The sequence below is a fragment of the Hippopotamus amphibius genome, chromosome X (assembly GCF_030028045.1).
Source record: "Hippopotamus amphibius kiboko isolate mHipAmp2 chromosome X, mHipAmp2.hap2, whole genome shotgun sequence".
NCBI classification, from domain to species: domain Eukaryota; kingdom Metazoa; phylum Chordata; class Mammalia; order Artiodactyla; family Hippopotamidae; genus Hippopotamus; species Hippopotamus amphibius.
Window position 1 is genome coordinate 120,337,846 of NC_080203.1, and position 20,730 is coordinate 120,358,575.

Here is a 20,730-nt window from a genome sequence, read left to right on the forward strand (position 1 = left end):
GGCTTCTCTTTATCTCACGTTCTTCATCCAGTATTAGGACAGATGGGAAACGAACGTCCCATGAGGCTGGCAAGACTTTAACTTTTTAAAGTCTAAACTTCTTAGAAACTGAACAGATGAGGCCTTGGAATTTCTTATTTTCTGTTGTTTTACACATTTGAGCAAGTGGCCCCGTCTTCTGGAAGAAATATTACTTTAGGTTAAATGTTGACGTGACATTGGTTTCTTAAAAAATAAAAATAGAAACAAAAAAAACTCATGCCAATCTGAAACAACTTCTGAATAATCTTATTTTATTTTGTGGTCATTAACTATTATCATTGTTTTACGATTTGAAATTCTCTTAGACCAGTGGTTCTCAACCAGGAATGATTTTGCTCCCAGGAGACACTTGGCAATGCCTGGAGATAATTTTGGTTGTCACAACTGGAGGTGGGGTATTGCTGGCAAGCCAGGGATGCTGTGAAACATCCTACAGTGCCCAGAACAGTCCCTGTAACAATGATTCAGCCCTAAATGTCAACAGTGCCGAGACTGAGAAATGCTGTCTTAGACTATGTAAACTAATAACGCATCACCTTAAAAGAAAATACATGTTGTTTATAGAAACTTTGGAAAATAGAGACAAACTCAGAGACAAGAAACTGCTAGCAACTGTTAAATCTTTGGTGTTCTAGCTTTTTTTCGGTGCACATATATTAACAAAAATTATATGTAATGGAGATGTTATTTTATAACTCTTTTTAAACTGTGCCTCACGAGCCATGTCTATGTTGTGAAGTATTATTCTACAATGTGGTTTTTAATGACTGCATAGTATTTTGTTGTATGGATATACCATTATTTATTTATTCACTTCCCCACCATAGGACATTTACACCTTCTCATTTTATCTATTATTTTCAAAGCTTTGTTGAGAGATGTACATTTTGGTGTCTAAGTTTGTTTCCAACTATAATTTTCATAAGATGTATTCTTAGAAGTTGGACTGCTAGATCAAAAGTTGTATTTCAAGGCTTTAACATTTACTTTTATTTTATTTTTGGCCATGCTGCGTGACCTGCAGGATCTTAGTTCCCTGACCAGGGATGGAACTCGGGCCCTGGCAGTGAAAGGTGGAGTCCAAACCACTGGACTGCCAGGGAATTCCAATGTCTATTTTTAAAAACTAGTAACTACACGGTGAGCTCTGTATGCTTGGGGAAATATTTTACACTCCTTGGTATCGCCCACTGTAACTGGCTGTCTTAGGTGGGGCTCCCTCAGAAGTTGATCTGAGAATAAGATTCAAGTGCAAGTCATGTATTTGGGAGAAGCACCAGTCAGACAGTGAGACAGGGAATGCAGAGAAGCCAATGCAAGAGCAGGCTACCTCTGTGGGCAACTGGGGCTTCACACCTCTGAGAAGCTCTAGGAGAATGTATGGGGCACACCTCAGAGTTGTCCCACCTGAGGGGGAGGAAGCTGGGGAATTGACCCTCCCACTCCCATTCATTCATCGCGGCCCAGGGCTGCTCCTGGGGCAACTCAGTGCCACCCTGGCCTTCCTTGCACACAGGCTGGGTGTGCTCTCATGGCAGGAGAAAGCCCTTGCAGGAGAGTGACAGGCACTTGCAGGAGGAAGTCATCAGTGTGCAAGGGGATGGTGAGTGCCAAAGATATTACTGTTGGAGCACTGACAGTGTCAGCCACACTGGCCCCACAATGAACACACAATAGATGCCCACTCAGTATTTTTCAAACTAATGTCACTAGTGTTTAGCAACTAACTGTGGTTCCATGTATACACACAGGTCCAACAATGTAAGAAAATTCCCCAAGGAGTTTGTGATAGTTACAATTTTAGCCTGAGTGAAGAAGAGTCATACCATTTTAGGGTAGGAGGTGAGCTCTGGAAAGATCCCGGTCAAGCTTTGCACTTCGCATATGAAACAGGTCCGTCCAATGATGGATTCCATGTGCCTACGTGTGGGATAATAGGTCTGCTCATTCCAACCATTGACAAGTAACTAAGCATTCAGCTCTGGACGTTGGGATGCATTTTCTGTCCCTCAAGCATTCTAAACTTCCTTCTGTCTCAGAGGGATGGAACTTGAACTTTGAACTTGCTGTTTCCTTCTGCATAGAATGGTCTCCCCTAAATCTTTGCACAGATACCTTCTCTTTTGACTCCAATGTCACTTCCTCATCAAAACCGATAAGTTTAGGGAAATATGATCCAGTGGTCAAAGTACATGAAGGGCACTGACACCCAGAGACTGGACAGCCAACACAAAGTGTTGTAAAATGTATAGGAAATGAGCAGATGGTTTGGGCAGAAGGAAATGAAGAAGGGAGAGTCCCGATAGGTATGTGTTCAGCAATGGTGGGGCAGGGAGCCATCTGATTTGTTTGTGTTCATTGCAGTGCTGAGTATCTTGTTTCCACTCTCCACTTTCTCCACCCTTCTCCATCCTGTGGCCCAGGAAGTTGACCTGCATACGTTACATCCATAGACCTCCTTGCTCTCTGGCTTCCTGTTGAGTCAAACCCATGGGCAACACCAGCAAGAGATGGGAGCTGAGTGGGGTCAGTGTAAGTACTCCCTGTGGCATTCCTTCCTGCAGCTACAGAGGAGGGGTCTTGGGTAGGAGCAGGGGTGGAGTAGGATAACCCAAGAAATAATGAAGAATGTGTTTTTAAACTTCCAGATGAGAAACTTTCTGGGGGAGGGACATGCTTTTGTGTTAATATCGAATTTTATTACAGTGAAGCAGACCTTTTTTCCATGCACATTTGCATTTTAAATATAAAATAGGGCCGGCAGGATGGGTAAGTGTTGCGGTCTTCATACTGCCAGGAAGCTCCGTAGCCACCAACAAGACCAGAAGTGGCATGATAAACCGTACAGGAAAGCCCATTTGGGCACAGCCCTGAAGGCCAACCCTTTTGGAGGTGCTTCTCATGCCAAGGGAATTGTGCTTGAAAAAGTAGGGGTTGAAGCCAAACAGCCAAATTCTGCCATCAGGAAGTGTGTCAAGGTTCAGCTAATCAAGAATGGCAAAAAACTCACAGCCTTTGTACCCAATGATGGTTATTTGAATTTTACTAAGGAAAGTGATGAAGTTCTGGTTGCTGGCTTTGGTCACAAAGGTCATGCTGTTGGTGACATTCCTGGAGTCCGCTTTAAGGTTGTCAAAGTAGCCAGTGTCTCTCTTTTGGCTTTATATAAAGGCAAGAAGGAAAGACCAAGATCATAAGTTTTAATGATGAAAGCATGATAGTAATAAATTTTCATATGCCAAAAAATATATATATAAAAAATAGAATTTAGCTACAGTAATCAAAATAGTATGGTACTGGCACAAAAACAGACATATAGATCAAAGGAACAGGACAGAAACCCCAGAAATAAACCCACGCACCTATGGTCAACTAATCTATGACAAAGGAGGCAAGAATACACAATGGAGAAAAGAGCCTCTTCAATAAGTGGTGCTGGGAAAGCTGGACAGCTGCAAGTAAAAGAATGAAATTAGAACACTCCCTAACACCATACACAAAAATAAACTCAAAATGGATTAAAGACCTAAATGTAAAGCCAGACACTATCAAACTTAGAGGAAAACATAGGCAGAACACTCTTCGACGTAAATAACAGCAAGATCTTTTCTGATCCATCCCCTAGAATAATGGAAATAAAATCAAAAATAAATAAGTGGGACCTAATGAAACTTCAAAGCTTTTGCACAGCAATGGACACCAAAACAAAACGAAAAGACAACCTACAGAACAGGAGAAAATATTTGCAAATGATAGGACTGACAAGGACTTAATCTCCAAAAGTATACAAATAGCTCATACAGCTCAGTATCAAAAAAACAAACAACCCAAGCAAAAAAATGGACAGAAGATCTAAATAGACACTTCTTCAAAGATGTACAGATGGCCAACAAACACATGAAAAGAATGTCAACTTCGTTAATTATTAGAGAAATGCAAGTCAAACCCACAATGAAGTACCACTTCACACTGGTCAGAATGGCCATCATCAAAAAGTCTACAAACAATAGATGCCGGAGAGGGTGTGGAGAAAAAGGAACCCTTCTACACTGTTGGTAGGAATGTAAATTGGTACAGCCACTATGGGGAGCAGTATGGAGGTTCCTTAAAGAACTAAAAATAGAGCTACCACACGATCCTGCAATCCCACTCCTGGGCATATATCCAGAGAAAACCATAATTTGAAAAGATACATGTACCCTGATGTTCACTGCAGCAAAGCACTATTTACAATAGCCAGGACATGGAAGCAACTTAAATGTCCATTGACAGATGAATGGATAAAGAAGATGTGGTATATATACACAATGGAATATTTACTCAGCCAGTAAAAAGAATCAAATAATGCCATTTGCAGCAACATGGATGGGCCTAGAAATTGTCATACTGAGTGAAGTAAGTCAGACAGAGAAAGACAAATATCAAGTGATATTGCTTGTATGTGGAATCTAAAAAAATGATACAAATGAACTTACAAAACAGAAACAGACTTACAGACATCAAAAACAAACTTATGGTTACTGAAGGAGAAAGGGGGTGGAGGGATAAATTAGGAGATTGGGATTAACATATACACACTACTGTATATAAAATAGATAACCAGGGACTTCCTAGGTGGCGCAGTGGGTAAGAATCCGCCTGCCAATGTAGGGTACACGGGTTTGATCCCTGCCCCAGGAAGATACCACATGCCGCGGAGCAACTAAGCCCGTGAGCCACAACTATTGAGCCCATGTGCCACAACTACTGAAGCCCACACACCTAGAGCCCATGCTCTGCAACGAGAGGCCACCGCAATGAGAAGCCTGCGTGTCACAACGAAGAGTAGCCCCCACTTGCCGCAACTAGAGAAAGCCCATGTGTAGCAACGAAGACCCAACACAGCCAATAAAATTAATTAATTTAAAAAGGGGGGGGCTGTAGCACCCTGTAAAACCTTTAAAATAGATAACCAACAAGGACCTACCATATAGCACAGGGAACTAAATTCAATATCTTGTAATAACATATAATGGAAGAGAATGTAAAAAAATATATATTATATATGTATATATATCTGAATCATTTTGCTATACATCTGAAACTAACACAACACTGTAAATCAATTATATTTCAATAAAAATTCTTAAAAATATCCAAGGAGCCATGAGACAATGGAAAGATGACGAGATCAGGAACCAGAAGGCCTGAGCTCTAGCCTGTTTCTCATGTTTGGTAGCCGTGCAACCTAGGACTAGTTATCTCACCCCGCAGCTTCAAGATTTTTTTCTGCATTTTAGGAGAATATGTTTGGTCACTTTATTTGCCTTCTAAATGTCCTTTCAAGGAGAAATGCCTTTACCTATGTTCTTAATTCCATGGAATACACAGTCTTTTCTGGAGTGATTAGATTATTTAGAATTAGATCACTGTCATGGCCATCTAGATAATCAAAGGAGGTTCAATTCTGTATGCTAATGCACATACACGTAATCTAGAAAAATGGTACTAGTGAAACTACTGGCAGGGCAGGAATAAAGACACAGACATAGAGAACGGACTTGAGGACACAGAGGGGGAAAGGGGAAGCTGGGACAAAGTGAGAGAGTAGCACTGACATATACACACTACCAAATGTAAAATAGATGGCTAGTGGGAAGCTGCTGCAAAGCACAGGGAGATCAGCTTGGTGCTTTGTGACGACCTAGAGGTGTGGGATATGGAGGGTGGGAGGGAGGCTCAAGAGGGAGGGGATATGGGGATATATGTATAAACACAGCTGATTGACTTCGTTGTACAGCAGATACTAACAACACTGTAAAGCAATTATACTCCAATGAAGATGTGAGGAAAAAAAATAAAAGTAGTGGAATATTATTTTTTAAAAAATGGAGGTTGAGTAAAATCATTCATAGCAATCAGAGGCTGCAATTTGAAGTGAACAAATACTGTAACAAATGTAGTTTCCTATAATAAACATTGATAGTTCCAAGTCCACAAGTCAACAGTCTTTGGGAACACTAAAGCAAATTTTTTAAGGCTTCAGGAAACGTTTTGGATTTTGTTATTCTTTTCTTTTTAAGGGCAATGTTATGAGATCAACAAACAGGAAAAGGATAGATTAACTGCATTTTTACGGTAACTGGTATAAAAACTATTTGCTCGCAGCCATCTAAATAAAGGCTGATCGTCAATTCAGGGCTTTGCTTCTTCAAAAGCACTAGAGTTAACAGCTTAAATCTTCTCTAAGATTTCCGTTCTATATTTCGGATATTAACCCGTTATCATATATATGATTTGCAAATATTTTCTGCCATTCTGTAGGTTGCCTTTACATTTTGTTGATGGCTTCCTTTCCTATGCAGAAACTTTTTAGTTTGATGTAGTCCCATGTATTTTTGCTTTTGTTGCCTTTGCTTTTGGTGTCAGATGTAAAAATCATTTCCAAGACCAATGTCAAGGAGCGTACCCCCAATGTTTTCTTCCAGGAGTTTTACGGTTTCAGGTCTTACATCCAAGTTTGTAATTCATTTTGAGTTGGTTTTTGTGTGTGATGTAAGAAAGGAGTTCAGTTTCATTCTTTTGTATGTGGCTGTCCAGGTTTCCCAACACCGTTTATTGAAGAGACTATCCTTTCTCCGTTGTATATTCTTGGCTCCTTTGTCATAACTTAATTGTGAAAGCTTTTTTGAGAGATAATTTAACTATAGTGAAGTGCTCAAATCATAAAAGCACAGCTAGATGATTCTGTACATTTGTATACACCTGTCACTGAAATCAAGATCTAGAACGTTTCCGGCACCCCTGAAGGCTTCCTTGTACTCCTTTCCAGTCAATAACATCCTTCCAGAACTACCCACTGTTCTGATTAGTTTTGCCTGCTCTTGAAGATCATATAAATGAAATCATATAGTACGTGCTCTTTCTTTTGTGGCTTCTTTCATTCGGTTCAATATCTATGACATTCACCCATGTTATTGGATGTCCTCTGCTTCTAAGTTTGATTTGACCTTGATTAAAATTAAAATCCTTTCAGGCTTACATTAACTTGGTTACTTATCTGCAAAATGGGATAGATGACAGCCATGTCTTAGGATTTGGGGGAGAATTAAAATTGTAGATAGCTGTATCCATACTAGTTTTGTGATTTGATAATAATAGATAATAAATATAATTAGAAACACAACAGTAGCAGAATCAAAGCTTATGTGCCTCTCTGAACAGAAAGCAAATGTTATCTTGGGAAAACCTTCCCATTTGGTTACTGGACATGTCCTGTGCTGATCATATTGCCCGCTTTACTGAGAGAAAAGGCTCTTCGCATCACTTTCCCACCCAGCGTGCCATTGAGTCAAACGGAGACTATCACTATCGCTCAGCCAGCTCATCAGGAAGACATTACTTTCTATGGATCTCTGTGATCTGTGTGGTTTGGATCTGCTGGAAGGGTACGCTCCCCAAAGCCCCATTCATGCATCTGAGCCCAACCCACCGAGACCTGGGAAGGCCAAACTCAATCTGAGTGATGCCCTTGGTATCTGTCTTTGGACCTCCTCTCCAGCTGGAGGTGGAAGCGTCCTCAGCTGCCAAGGAGAGCTCCATCCTGACCACACATCTGAGACATAAAGGAGCTTAAGCACCTCCAGAAGGAATCTGCAGTTAATTATGTTTCACAAATTGCCTTGAGTGGGGGACCAGCTCTTTTCAGGCTCTGGATGAGGTGCAGAGTGTGACTTTGGCAGGCTTACCTAAGTTACACATCCATGGGGGGAGTGGAGAACACCAGCGTCGTTTGGAAGCACCCCACTCTTTGTAGGAGAGGAGGGCAGAAGCAGCCAGGACCTTTAGCAGTAGAGTCCCACCCTCCTGGGCACATCAGCTCTGCCTTTTAGTCATCTGCAGTGTGGAGAGTTTGGCTGCCTATTGGAAGGGATGGAATTAATGATTGTCTTGTGCTCTGTTGGGCTGGGATAGTCTTCTTACATTTCTGTTACACCACAGAGTAGCATCCTCCTTTAATAAATCACAGGCCCTATTCTGTAAGCCAGGACTTAAAAGTGGGAATTACTACAGGGAGGACTGGCCTTATGGGTAACGAGTAGCCACCTCCAAGCATGGTAGGGGGACTAAGAGCCTAGGCTCTGGAGTCAGGCTACCGGTATTCAACTGGCTCCACCAGTAACTTGTGTGTAACTTCAGGCAAGTAGTCAGGAACGATTTTACCTAAATCATAGAGTTGTTGTGAGGACAAAATGAGATAGATTATCATTATAATGTGCTCAGCATAGCATCCATTTTAATACATGCTACTTAATGTGATCGGAATGACTCAGTTCAAAAATTCAAATATAAAAACATCATTTTATTATTTACTTAAATTTGATTCTGGACACCCTTCATGGCCATCAACCATTTTCCTGTAGTGGACAGCGTCCTAGCTCCCTGAAACTTCAGCAGCTCTGGTGCTGCCAAGACACACTTGGGTCATGGGACTCTGGCGAAGCTGGAGTCCCTGTTGCTGGGACTGAGTGTCCCTGAGCATGCCAACGTCTTGCCATTTTCCTGAGGCATCAACAAAGGCAACAAGGATCACAAAGCTGCAGACTTTTCTCCTCCCTCAGGGATTTATAATAGAATATTCTAGGGGCTTCCCTGGTGGTCCAGTGGTTAAGATTCCATGCTTCCACTGCAAGGGGCTCAGATTCCATCCCTGGTCGGGGAACTAAGATCCCGCATGCCGCAAGATGCGACTTAAAAGAAAAAAAAAAAAAGGAATAAAATAAGTCATTAAAGAAAAAAAATAAAGAATATTCTAAGGTATTCTATGAAAACTATATCAGTTCCCAGCAAAGCAAGTGCTTCTGTTAAGTTCACCAAACTACACTAATTTAATAAGAGAAAGGCTATTTTGCTTATATGGTTATGAAGCAATGAATGTTAGGGATGCAATTTTGTCATTGTTTTCTACACTGCCCAAGATGGCTGTGGTTTAATGCGGTGTGCACCACAGAAGGCACAACTTGATTTTACCTGAAAGACATATTTTTTCTTGAATTTTTAAAGATTTTTTTTTAATCTAGAAAATACATTTAATTCCTCTAGAGAAGTTGCAAGAACGGTACAGTAGACACTTATACACCATCCACCTACATTCACATTTTCTTAACATTGTGCCACATTTGTGCTATCTCTAGATACAGATACAGACATAGACAGAGATATGAGTTTTAAAGAACCATTTGAGAGTGAACTTTAGACATGTTGTTGACCAGTTGATGACTTTTCACCCTTAGCACTTTCGCATGCATTTCTTATAAACCTTCTTATGAAACTACAAATATAATTATCAAAATCAAGAAATTTAAAAGTAGTGGATACAATATTATTCTCTACATAAGTCTGCATTCAAATTTCACTAAAATTGTTTCAATAGTGTCCTTCATAGCATTTTTTTTCTTCCCAGGATCCAATTCAGGATGAGTCACTGTATTTAGTTATCGTATGGCAATCAGCACTTAGGAACACTGCTAAAATCATTAGATTAGGAGTCAGAAGCATTGAGCCTAAATGACCTTTTAACCTCTCTGAGCTCCAGATCTTTCACGTGGTAATAAAGATGACCCCTCACCCCTGTCCACCTACCAAGGTTGTTGCAAGGATCAAATGAGGTACCCTATTCTTTGTGAATGGCAAAGCACTGTGGAAATAAATATGCAGGACTGTTTCATACACCCATTTTCAGCTAGCTTCCTAGGGCTTAACTGCAAAAAGTTACTTTCCTGAAGGGACAGAAAGGGGTGAGGCAGAGTCAGGAAAATGGTGTCAATAGCTGAACCTGGCAGAGATCATAGCACGACACCAAAGTCACTTCACAGCTTTAGGAGACTTCATACCCCTCAGATGATAATTCTTTCTTTCTCTCTTTTTAATAGAAAAGGTCTCTTAAAGCTCTAAAAATCTGTGATTCTACTTTTGTAGTCTTCTTTCCTTCAAAAGTTGGGATGTAACTTCTACACAGTAAAGTGCACAAATCTTAGTCCATAGCTTGAATTTTATGGGTGTACCCATGACATCTCCACCCAGATCAACATAAAGAACACTTCTGTTACTGTAACAGGCTCGCTCGTGCCCCTTCTCAGTATCTCTCAGCCTAACACTAAGATTAACTGCTATTCTAACATGTTGTCATAAATTTGTCTATCTGTCCTTGAACTTCACGCAAATGGAATCATGCGCTCTTTTGTGTCTGGCATTTATTTCCCAACATTCTTGGCTAGATTCATCCATATTATTGTGTGTAAGAGTAGTCCATTCTTGGGACTTCCCTGATGGCACAGTGGTTAAGAATCTGCCTGCCAATGCAGGGGACACGGGTTCGAGCCCTGGACCCGGAAGATCCTACATGCCTCGGAGCAACTAAGCCGTGCACCACAACTACTGAGCCTGCAAGCCACAACTACTGAAGCCTGTGTGCCTAGAGCCCATGCTCTGCAACAAGAGAAGCCACTGAAATGAGAAGCCCACCCACTGAAATGAAGAGTAGCCCCCACTCACCACAACTAGAGAAAGTCCACACACAGCAAGGAAGACCCAACGCAGACAAAAAAAAAAGTAGTCCATTCTCTTCTTGATGGCTGTGTAGTATTCCATTTTGCACATTTTGCAATACTTACCCATTTTATTACTGATGGACACTTGCGTTGTTTCCAGTTTTGGGCTATATGAATAACGATGCCATGAATACTTTGTGCATGTCTTCTGGTGGACATATGAACTCATTGCTGTTGGTTAGATACCAGGGAATTGCTCAGTTATAGAGTGTACATAGATTCTGCTTTTCCACAGTGATTGTATCTGTTTACACTTTCACCGACAATGTGAGAGAGTCCTTCCGTATCTTTAGCACCACTTAGTGTGTCAGCCTTCCTTTTATGCTTTAGCCATTCTGGTGGGTATGTAGTGATGTCTCATTGAACTCTCCTTGCATTTCTGGCATAAATCTGAGGTGCACAGTGACTAGGTCATGGCTGCTGTGTCAGGGCCAGCCTGAGGCAGCTGCTTCTATGAGGAAGTGATTGAATGAGCAAAAGGAAGACTTCTCAGACCCGGGCTAGATTACACCACAAAAGTCATCATTAGAGGATAACTTTTTTGCCCTGATCACTTTTGTGTCATTTGTGGTCATCTGGCATCTTTTCAACACCCACCTTATGTTTGGAGAACTTCCTACACGGATGCTGACTTTTTAAAGACTGAAATCATACATTTGCTTTCCCAAAGCTCAGTGACTTTCCCCCAATCAGATGCATCTGGATAAGACTTGGATCTGAAAGCCAGTAATGTGTGGGAGCAGGAGATATGAGGAATCCAACTTCTGGCGCCTTCTTTGGAGGCAGGAGTGGCTGAATTTCAGGCATCCAGTCCCCACTGTCATCTGTGGGAGCTGCAGGGTCTGTCTGAGAAATAATCTGCTCTTGGCTGGAGCAGACCAGTGGTGGTTTGGGCAATGTTCCTGGTTGCCTTGTGTTTGAGCCTGACTCTCTGTGCTACACCCCCACTCCCCAGAGGTTCTGTGAACTTCTTAAATATTCCTTAAAATTTTTTCTTTATTTGGAAATGATTTTAAACTTGGAGAAATGTTCAGTGTACATTTCCTAAGAAAAAGAATATTCTCTTAAATAACCATAGTACAGTTATCAACATCAGGAAATTTAATGTTGATATAACATTTTAATCTAATTTACCATTTGTGTCTCAATTTTGTCAGTTGACCCAATAATGTCTTTTATAGCATTTTTCACCTCTAGTACAGGATGCAGTCTAGGGTCAGGCATTGCATTTGGTTGTTGTTTAGGTTGTTTCCATTTAAAGAAAACTAGGCATTTCATTGTGAATACCAACACTCATGCCTACTCTTTGCTATATAAACATGCTGTGGTGTAACCTCCCATTTTTTTCACTCCATGATACATTATGTCAACTTTCCAGTTCAATAAAATTGTCCAAACATAGTCATTTTTAATAGTTGCCTGGAATGTATAATTTCACCAATCACTTGTTGATTGCTGTTTAGGTTGTTTCCATTGAAAGAAAATGATAATCAGCTTTATAGTAGTGATTACTGGCTATTTACTCATGCTTAGAGAAAATTCTCCATTGACTGAAGTGTGTGATTACCCACCCTCCCAACTTCTATTGTCTGTGCCTGAAGAAATCCATCTTCTGACCTCAGGCATTGCTGTTTTCTGCATCCTCACAGTGGCAGTGGTGCAGAAGAAATAAAATACCTCTAGGGCTGATGTCGCAAATCGCAAACTTAAGTGACTGCAAATGTCACAGCAGTTGATCCCAGAGGCCAAGAGTCATCATCTGCTGACATTAGAAGGGACAACAGATGGAGTGTAGTGTATGCATTTTTGATTAAGGTATGTACACTGTTTTTTTAGATATAATGCTATTGAACACTTAATAGACTACGGTAGTATAAACATAACTTTTACATGCACTGGGAAATTAAAACTTTCATGTAACTCGCTTTATTGTGATCTTTGCTTTATTGTGGTGGTCTGGAACTGAACCTGCAATATCTCCAAGGTCTGCCTATATTATTTGTTAGTTCCAGTTCTTTTAAAATTGAAGGTGTTGAAGTTGGGTAAACTTGGCTTCTTGTTTTACACAGAATACAATTGGTCGTGAAGTTGAAATAGGCTTATGAATAAATGCTTTACTTATGAATGGACACTAATGAGCTATCTAGGTGTAATCATCACAAAATAACTTCCTTTGTAAATGTAAGTGTAAACTGAAGGGTGATTCATACACCACTCCCCATTGTTCTTCTCTATTGTGTTTTGGTAATACAAACATCAAACATCCCCATATCCATTTTCTCTGTGAGATTTACTTATTTTGTGATGTGAAAAGACTGATGTATTTAAATTCGCTTATAAATCATGCCCTGTAAAACTCTCTTAGTAGGTGACAGGAAACCACATTGTCACTGATATTTCTAAATAGTGAGGATGCTTTTGGAGACACTTCTCAAATTTAGATGGGTGTATGAAATGGCATTCTCCTGTTCTCTAGGGTTTCACATTTTTGTAGTGCTACTAATTTGAAATGGCAGCTTTCCCAGAAGGCAGTGTGACTTGCTGTGCTCGTCCAAAACAAAACAAAACAAAACAAAAAAAACCAAGCAAAAACAAAACAAAACAAAAACAAAAGAAACCCCAGAAGCCTACACAAAGTTTGCTCACATGCTAACAATGCCTGCACTTTTCTATGAAGCAGATGGACAGTGAAAGAGTCCCAGCTTTGATGGCTCCCCAGCCCCAACTTCTAGCATTGCCCAGCCTGCTTATCACTCCCCAAAGCCTGTCCTGGAAGCACCCTAGGAATATTCTTGACCTCCAGTGCAAAGTGAAATGTTTGCTTTATACAAGATTACGGCATGGAGTTTAAGTGGCTGTGAACACTAAAGTGAGGAGAAAACAGATTGGCAGATGATTTCCCTGCAGACTTGTGTAGAAGTCAGAACAATGGAAAAGGCAGGCAATGGAATGGCTATTGTAGAAGTTGGGTCTACTTCTGGGTGGTTCAGCAATGGAGCCCTTTGGAGGAGATGAGAGAGCTTTGAAAAGGTCCCTCACGCTTTAAGGTGGCTGATCTCAACCTCAGGGGATATAGAGGAATTATTGGGGAGAACTTGCAACAACAACTTTGCCCACTTCCAGGACTTCTGATGTTCCTTGTGATGGCAATGTGGGCTGGATATCCTTCCGTTTGCTCCCTAGATCCATCCTCCATCCTCCCCGACCCTGCTCAATGTCCATGTGGATATCACCAGGCTCTCTTGCTCTCCTTTTTCTGGCTGGCTTCAGCCAACAGGAGGTAGTGGCATGAAGTTGGAGGGCGGGGGAGAGTGAGGTTGGGGGATTTTTTTCTCCAGGTCCCCTTCCTGCCAGGTCAACCAGGCTTGCAGATTTGTGTGGTGGAAGAAACAGCTCCCACAATACAGCTGCTCCTGCTGCTGCTCTCTGGGCTCTGGTTACCACTCTCTTCTTAGCCCTTCCTGCCTTAGGAGTGGTACCGTTACTTGCCGTGTGGTACTGAGCTCTCCTTTGGGATTTCCCTAAATTCTGACCATATCTCTGCAAATGGTCTCTTCCTTAAACTCTCCTCAACTCCTCCTAATTGAGTGTGCCTCCTGTTTCCAGCAGGGACCCTGTTGGTGGGTGCCGGGTGGGGAGTAGATGAAATGGTTGGTGGGTCTGTGTGGGGTAAAGAGCTCTCCAGGTGATTGTGGAAATCCTGATGAGTCTGGAAGCAAGTACTGGACAGCAAAGACCCAACTTACCAATTTGTAAAACCAACTTGGATGTGGCCACTCATTAGACTACTGCATATTCTGCCTTAAAAGAGAAAACAGTACAGAGGAAACATTACTCTCCTTTTCCCCTCGCTGACTATTTCAACTAATAAGCCTGTGCATTAGTCACTTTGCTAATGAGTAGTTTTACCCTGGCCCTCAGTGAACTAGGCCAGAGACGGGCCCTGCAAACTCTTGGAAAACCTCATGAAAAATTTTGTTCTTGTTGACCCATTAGCAGAGAGGTGAGACGTGCCAGGGGCCGATGTTTATATATAGTAGCTATATTTGGAAATTTAATTGTTTTTCTCAAAATCTCAATTGAGAAAAGTTAAGGATTTTATAATAATCGAAGCAAAAGAGCACATTCCAAGACTTAATGTGTTCTCATCTTTCATTGGCCTCTAAGATTTTCATAGTCCAGAAAAGCAAGCAAGGGAAAAACTATTTTACCAGGTCCTCTACACCACTGGTTCTCAACCAGGGGCGGTTGTGCCCCCCAAGGGACACTTGGCAATGCCTGGAAACATTTTTGATTATTACCACTGGAGTGAGGAATCTACTGGCATCTAGTGGAGAGAAACCAGGATACTGCTAAACATCCCACAGTGCACAGGACAACCTCTCCAACAAAGAATGATCCAGCCCCACATGTCAATAGTGCTGAGGTTGAGAAACACTTCTCTGCATTAAAATTGCAGCTCCATTAGCAAGGAAATTAGTGCTAAATAATCGTCATAACTTTGCAATTTAAAAACCACACTCCAATGAAGTTAGGTACCCCTAGTTTACCAAAATCATATAAATCACGCATTAAATATTATTGCCTTAGAGTTTGCAGTGTTTTGAAAATGGCAAGTTTATTGCATTTTTGTGTGTACAATCAACATTTTTCAAAATAGAAAGCAGGCTAGTTGGTCGGATGGAATAAAATCATTTTGGAGCACATGGAGTCTTTTTTTAAAATTGCTTCACTAATCAAAAGCATTTTCTCTTCAGATTGTGGTTCTAACTAAAGAGATGCCCAGCCCCAGAGGAAGTGGTCTGAGGTTCAGAGTGCAGACCAAGGAGAGGGTAGTAGAATTAGCATCTTAACCATTAGCAACTGCAAAGAAGAGATGAGAATCTAGTGCTATTTGGGAAGGATTTTACCAGACACAAAGGTATCAGATGTCCTGTCTCCTTTCCACCCAAAATAGCTCTGGCTTGAACATGAGGTCCTCAAGGTGTCCTCGAGTAAGGAGGAAAAAATCTGTTCTGGGAATTAACTACTGTTAACCACCCCCGACCTCTCCTCTCCGCAACTAATGAGGTTTGCTGGTAAAAGAAGAGGCCAAGAGTGTCTTATACTGTTTGTCACTAAGGGACATGGTGTGCTTGTAAAAAAAAAAAAAAAAAAAACCCTTTTGTTAAAACTTACTATGTGCTGGGGAAGCAGGTTCAGGAGTCAAAGAGCCATTATAAAGAAGCTAAAAGCCTTCTATGGCAAAGAAAAATCAGCCTGGTATTAAAATTAGTGAAGAAGCTGGAAGAGCATAGACAAAAATGCTGGAAGGACAGAGATAGAGAAACTATTTTAAGGTCAGTCTCCAAGAAGATGGAGAAAACAAATGTGGCCAGGTGGAAGGACATGCCAATCTCTCCAGATTAATTATCCAAAAGAAGGACCACATTTCTTGGAAAAACTGACCTATGCAAATCTGCAGCTCCAAATACCATTCTTCTGAGTCTATCAGAAGAATCAGCTCAAGGACCTCAGCAATTCCAGAGTTTGAAGAGCACTTGAGAGTTTGCTGAAATATCTGCTCTTCAAAGGAACGTTCCTAGAAGCAGAAATTGGTCTGCTCAGGCTGACAACACTAATATGATGAAGAACTCAGATAGGCTCAAACTGCAGGAACGTAACAAGATTGTTCAAGTAATGGATAAACAGTGGATGCAATTCACTGCCAAAGTTGTGCAACTTGGCTTTGAGGACCATCCAAGCCCAGCTCCCTGCCAGGTGAAGGTATGCGGGAGGGTGTGGCTGTCACGGCTGACCCCTCCTATACAGCCCAGCAGAAGCGGGCTAAGAACGGTCTCATTTCTGAGCCCATGAGCTCCTATAAGAAGATGGTGGTGAACTGAGCCCAACAAAGCTAATAAAAATAGTGGATAATAAGTATCTACAAATGCTAACAATCTTTATTATGGAATCTACTTTTTGAAGATAAACCAGTCAGTGGTTTATCCTAATCAAAGAGATAACAAAAGGTGGGGATGAAAACAGCAGAAAGTATTGATGTAGTATTTGAAAGCAACAGACTAGATCAAGTAGGAAAAAGAATTTAATATGGTAGCAACTAATCTAAGGATTAGCAAGAAAGATGGTCATGCTCCAATGGGAATAAAACTAATGACAATATCTGACATTTATTCATCTGTTATTCTGTGCCAGAGATTGCTAGGGACTTTTATTAACATTATTGTACTGAATCTTACTCACGGCTCTATACAGTAGATACCATTATCCCCATTTCGTAGATGACAATCTGAGATGCAAAGATGAAGTAACGTGCTCAGGTTCACATAACTATAAAGCAGCAGAGCTGGGATATGAATCCATGCCTGTCTTACTCCAAAGTCCAAGCTGTTAAACACTATATTCTACTGGCATAAACTTCTGGCCCTGTGGTGGTGTAGGATGCCCCCAGGAACAGCGGAAGTTTCATCATTTGGGTTTTTAGACTGAACAAAATATTAGTATGTGTGTCATAGGAAGTAATCTCTAATGGCTCAGGGGTGGGTTAAAATAATATCTGCAACTTCCATTTTTGAATGTTAAGGACTCTTAATCCACAGCACTAGCCATTTAGTGTAGCCCATTGCAGTTTTCATAGCCCTTCACACATACTTTCTCAACTGATCCTCATTGAAACTTTGTGAGGTAGGCAGGCCACATATTACTATGCCTCTTCCCAAAGAAGTGATGGGCAGTCCCATCAGAAATGAAGCGTTGCCAAGTTACTTATCATCAAAAATATGTGGGAGGAGGGGGAAATGTGATTCCAAAAAAGTTGCTTGTTTCAACCCTGAGCAGCTCATAGGAGTTTATAATTTATTTCCATAACAGTGAGATTGCTTCCTTTTCAACAAGGCTTTGACTCACTCGGAGGAATGTATTCCATTACAAGTCCGCTGGCTTCAGGCTTTATGTAGAACCAGTTGGTTGCCATGACAGCCTGGACTAACAAAACACAAACCATGAACTCTTTCAATACTGGTCACTAACTCACTTCTAGCAGTCCACTTCAGAATTGTGGAAGCTGATGGTGTTTCTGAGGGAGTATATATTCATACTTCACTCAGAAGGGTTCCTCCTAGTTTGAAAATAATCTCAAGGCATCTGCTTCGGGTTCAAGGGAAACATGGACCTAGGGCTTTTTTGTCTCTGTGAGTAAAGTGTGTTTAGAGAGCAATACCTTCAGCCATGTTGCTCTAGTCTTTAAAAACTTGCATTTCTCATACCATAATAACTTTTAGCGCTGGTTGAAGCAGAAAAAAAAAAAAGGTAATAATATACTGAAGTTTACTACTAGCACAACCCTTACGGCATTTATTACTTAAGTGCCTAACTCTTATCAGAAGATGGTTTATTCACTATACAAAAAGGCTATAGGATAATACGTTTGAATTTTGAAAAATGAGACAATTTCTAAGATACCATAAAACCTCACTGGCTACAGCTAAATGAGAAATTAGAGGAAAGAGAGGCAGGGAAGTTTAATTTGAAATGGTGTTTCTAAATTGTGGTGAACCTGTTTTTCTCTGCTCAGCATCCATCCCCAAATCCTCTGATAACAATCTGACTCTCCTTAGGTGACCACCCTGTACCCCTCCCCACCCAGGTCCTGTAATTCAGGTGCAGCTGAGCCCACTCCAGTACCAGCCAGGGATGGACATGTGGCACAAGCCCGGACGATCAGAGTAATGCACCCAACTAAATATGAGGATTGGTTTAAGGAAAGGCACATGACCAAAGCCAGGCCAATCTAAGCCAGTACACTTCAATTCCATGATCTTCATTGGAGTTCTTGGAATGGCGGGGTGTCCTGCTGGGGTTGCTGAACAGTTGTATGAAAGCCTAGGGCTACTGGCAGTTATCTTGCTACCATGAGGAGACAGTCACCTGAGAATGGAATCTACCTAGAGGGAAAACAGAGAGAGATGGAAAGAGCAAGAACAATTTCTGATGACACTGTCTGAGCCCCCTAGATCAAGTTTTGCCTGAATTCAGCCTTTGGACTTTTCAGTTATTTCACCAATAAATTCCTTTCCTCCTTAACTTTAGTTTAATTGGATTTGTTATTTGCAACTGAAAAGGTCCTGATCAATAGATAAAAATATCTATATTATTTTAAATAATGCAATAATTAAATGTAAGCTAGAAAGTAGAAGAGATCTCCAGGGACTCTGTTTCAGTGATTAGATAATTATGGCATCTATAAGCCTAATTAATTCCCTTGTAGTCAATCCATTGGGGGAAGTTTATTTGCTTAAATCTTTTAGAGATCTCATTTATGATTTTAATTTGTGCTCCTGAGAAATAGTTTCCTCAGAAAGGGTACATTTTGACTCCCATCTTAACTAAAACAAATCAGTGGGATTTTATTGTAGAATGCTCATGATATCTTTCTCAGCCTGATATCATGCTGATATCCTGATCATGGTCAATCCTGACCTTCCAAAAGAAAAACTGAAAACATACTGTTTTTTAGTTTTCAGCTTCAAGGTATTATTACATTTAATAAATTTTTGCTCCATAAATCACTGCATAGTTGTTTTAAATTATAAAAACTTGAAGGTCCAACCAAAAAAGACCTGGACAACATTGTGATTATTATCTTGTTTTTCTTTAAGCACCTTTAGGAACTTTACAAATTTTCCTCTTCATTATCACCCATCTTAGGGGGTTAATATATTTACTTTAGTAGATTCTCTTGAGTATTAACGTGACACTAAATGTTACATTATGACAGGGATTCTCAACTCCGGCTGCAGATTAGGATCACCTGGGGAGCTTTTCAAAAATACTAAATGCCATGGTCCCACCCTAGACCAACTGAAACAGAATGTTTTGGAGTAGGATCCTGGCATCTGTATTTTTTAAAAGCTCCCCAGGTGATTTTAATGTCCAGTCAGAGCTAAGAACAACTGCATTATTGGAAATATTGACTAGAATTCTATGATTTGTTTCAATAAGGAATCATTTAATAAGGAATCATTTTAAAATGCTCTTAATTCCTGAAAATGGAATTTTGAAAAATTATATATCTGTATATACACATATGTACTGACACATACATGAAATACATTACATATTTGAGCAACTCTCTTATGTTCTTGGGTATACTGAAGCACCTCTCAGGAAACCTGATCCTTTGAAGTCTCCTTTCAAAGGCATGAATAAGAGGCCGGCTATTTGCCCATGTGTTGGAACATCATTCTTTCTTCAAGGTGAATTATTTCTATTATTATCCTCCAATATTATCTATTTGAAATTGCATAGTTCTACAATTGTTTGTTTGTTAACTTTCCTCAATAGAGTGCTTCCTTACTGTTTTCCAACTCTAGTTAGTAGTGTCTGTACTTAGAGGAAGACTTATGGTTGCTGTCTCAGATGCTATTATCATCTTCTTGCTTCTAAGTAGTACATAAAACCTAAAGAGACCCAAAGCAACATTTAGTGAGAGAGAGCTAGAGTAAGGTGGCAGAATGAAGCCAATCACAGAATCTCTTTCTCTTAATGTGAACAAAGAGATTTTTCAAAATAGGGTAGCAAAAATTTAGCAACAGCAACCACAGAAGAAAAGAGGTATTACCTACTGTCCAAAAAAAAAAAAAAAGGAAAGAAAAAAAGTGGTGGCCAGAGGAAGAACTGGATAATTTGGGCTCTTATTCTGGCTCAGTGATGTGCTAGAGCAGGTTCACACTGGCTTACGAGAGCTGATAGTCCAATTTTCAGGGATTTTTTTCAAGTCAGGTATTAGAGCAGGTATTAAAAATTAAATAATATAAACTTACAATTAAGTAAATTATATTTAAAACAAAGGTCATAAATACTCAAAAACATCACTTCCTAATTATTTTACTTCATTTTACTGTTACTTATTCTCTTGAGGGTATTTGCATCTATTATATCTATTATATACGGTGGAAATACTATATAACGTGCTATGCTATACGATGCTGTGTGTTCCAAATTCTACATTTAGTAATGTCATATTGGTAGCTTGAAATTGGCTATGGTGGGAGTATTTATACTATGGAAATTGGCATGCACTATACATTTGGATTTTTAC

General features: G+C 40.3%; 1 protein-coding gene across 1 annotated transcript; it reads left to right on the top strand.

Annotated features, from left to right (window-relative positions):
• The first annotated feature begins 2,804 nt into the window (after positions 1-2,804).
• LOC130841936 (40S ribosomal protein S23-like) lies at positions 2,805-3,288 on the top strand. The gene has a single exon (XM_057718568.1). The coding sequence runs from the start codon at positions 2,808-2,810 to the stop codon at positions 3,237-3,239; it is 432 nt and encodes a 143-aa protein (XP_057574551.1). The 5' UTR covers positions 2,805-2,807; the 3' UTR covers positions 3,240-3,288.
• The last annotated feature ends 17,442 nt before the right edge of the window (positions 3,289-20,730 follow it).

What these genes read in the sequence shown, in the direction of transcription:
- LOC130841936 (XM_057718568.1), top strand. Translation starts at nt 2,808, where the DNA reads ATGGGTAAGTGTTGCGGTCTTCATACTGCCAGGAAGCTCCGTAGCCAC.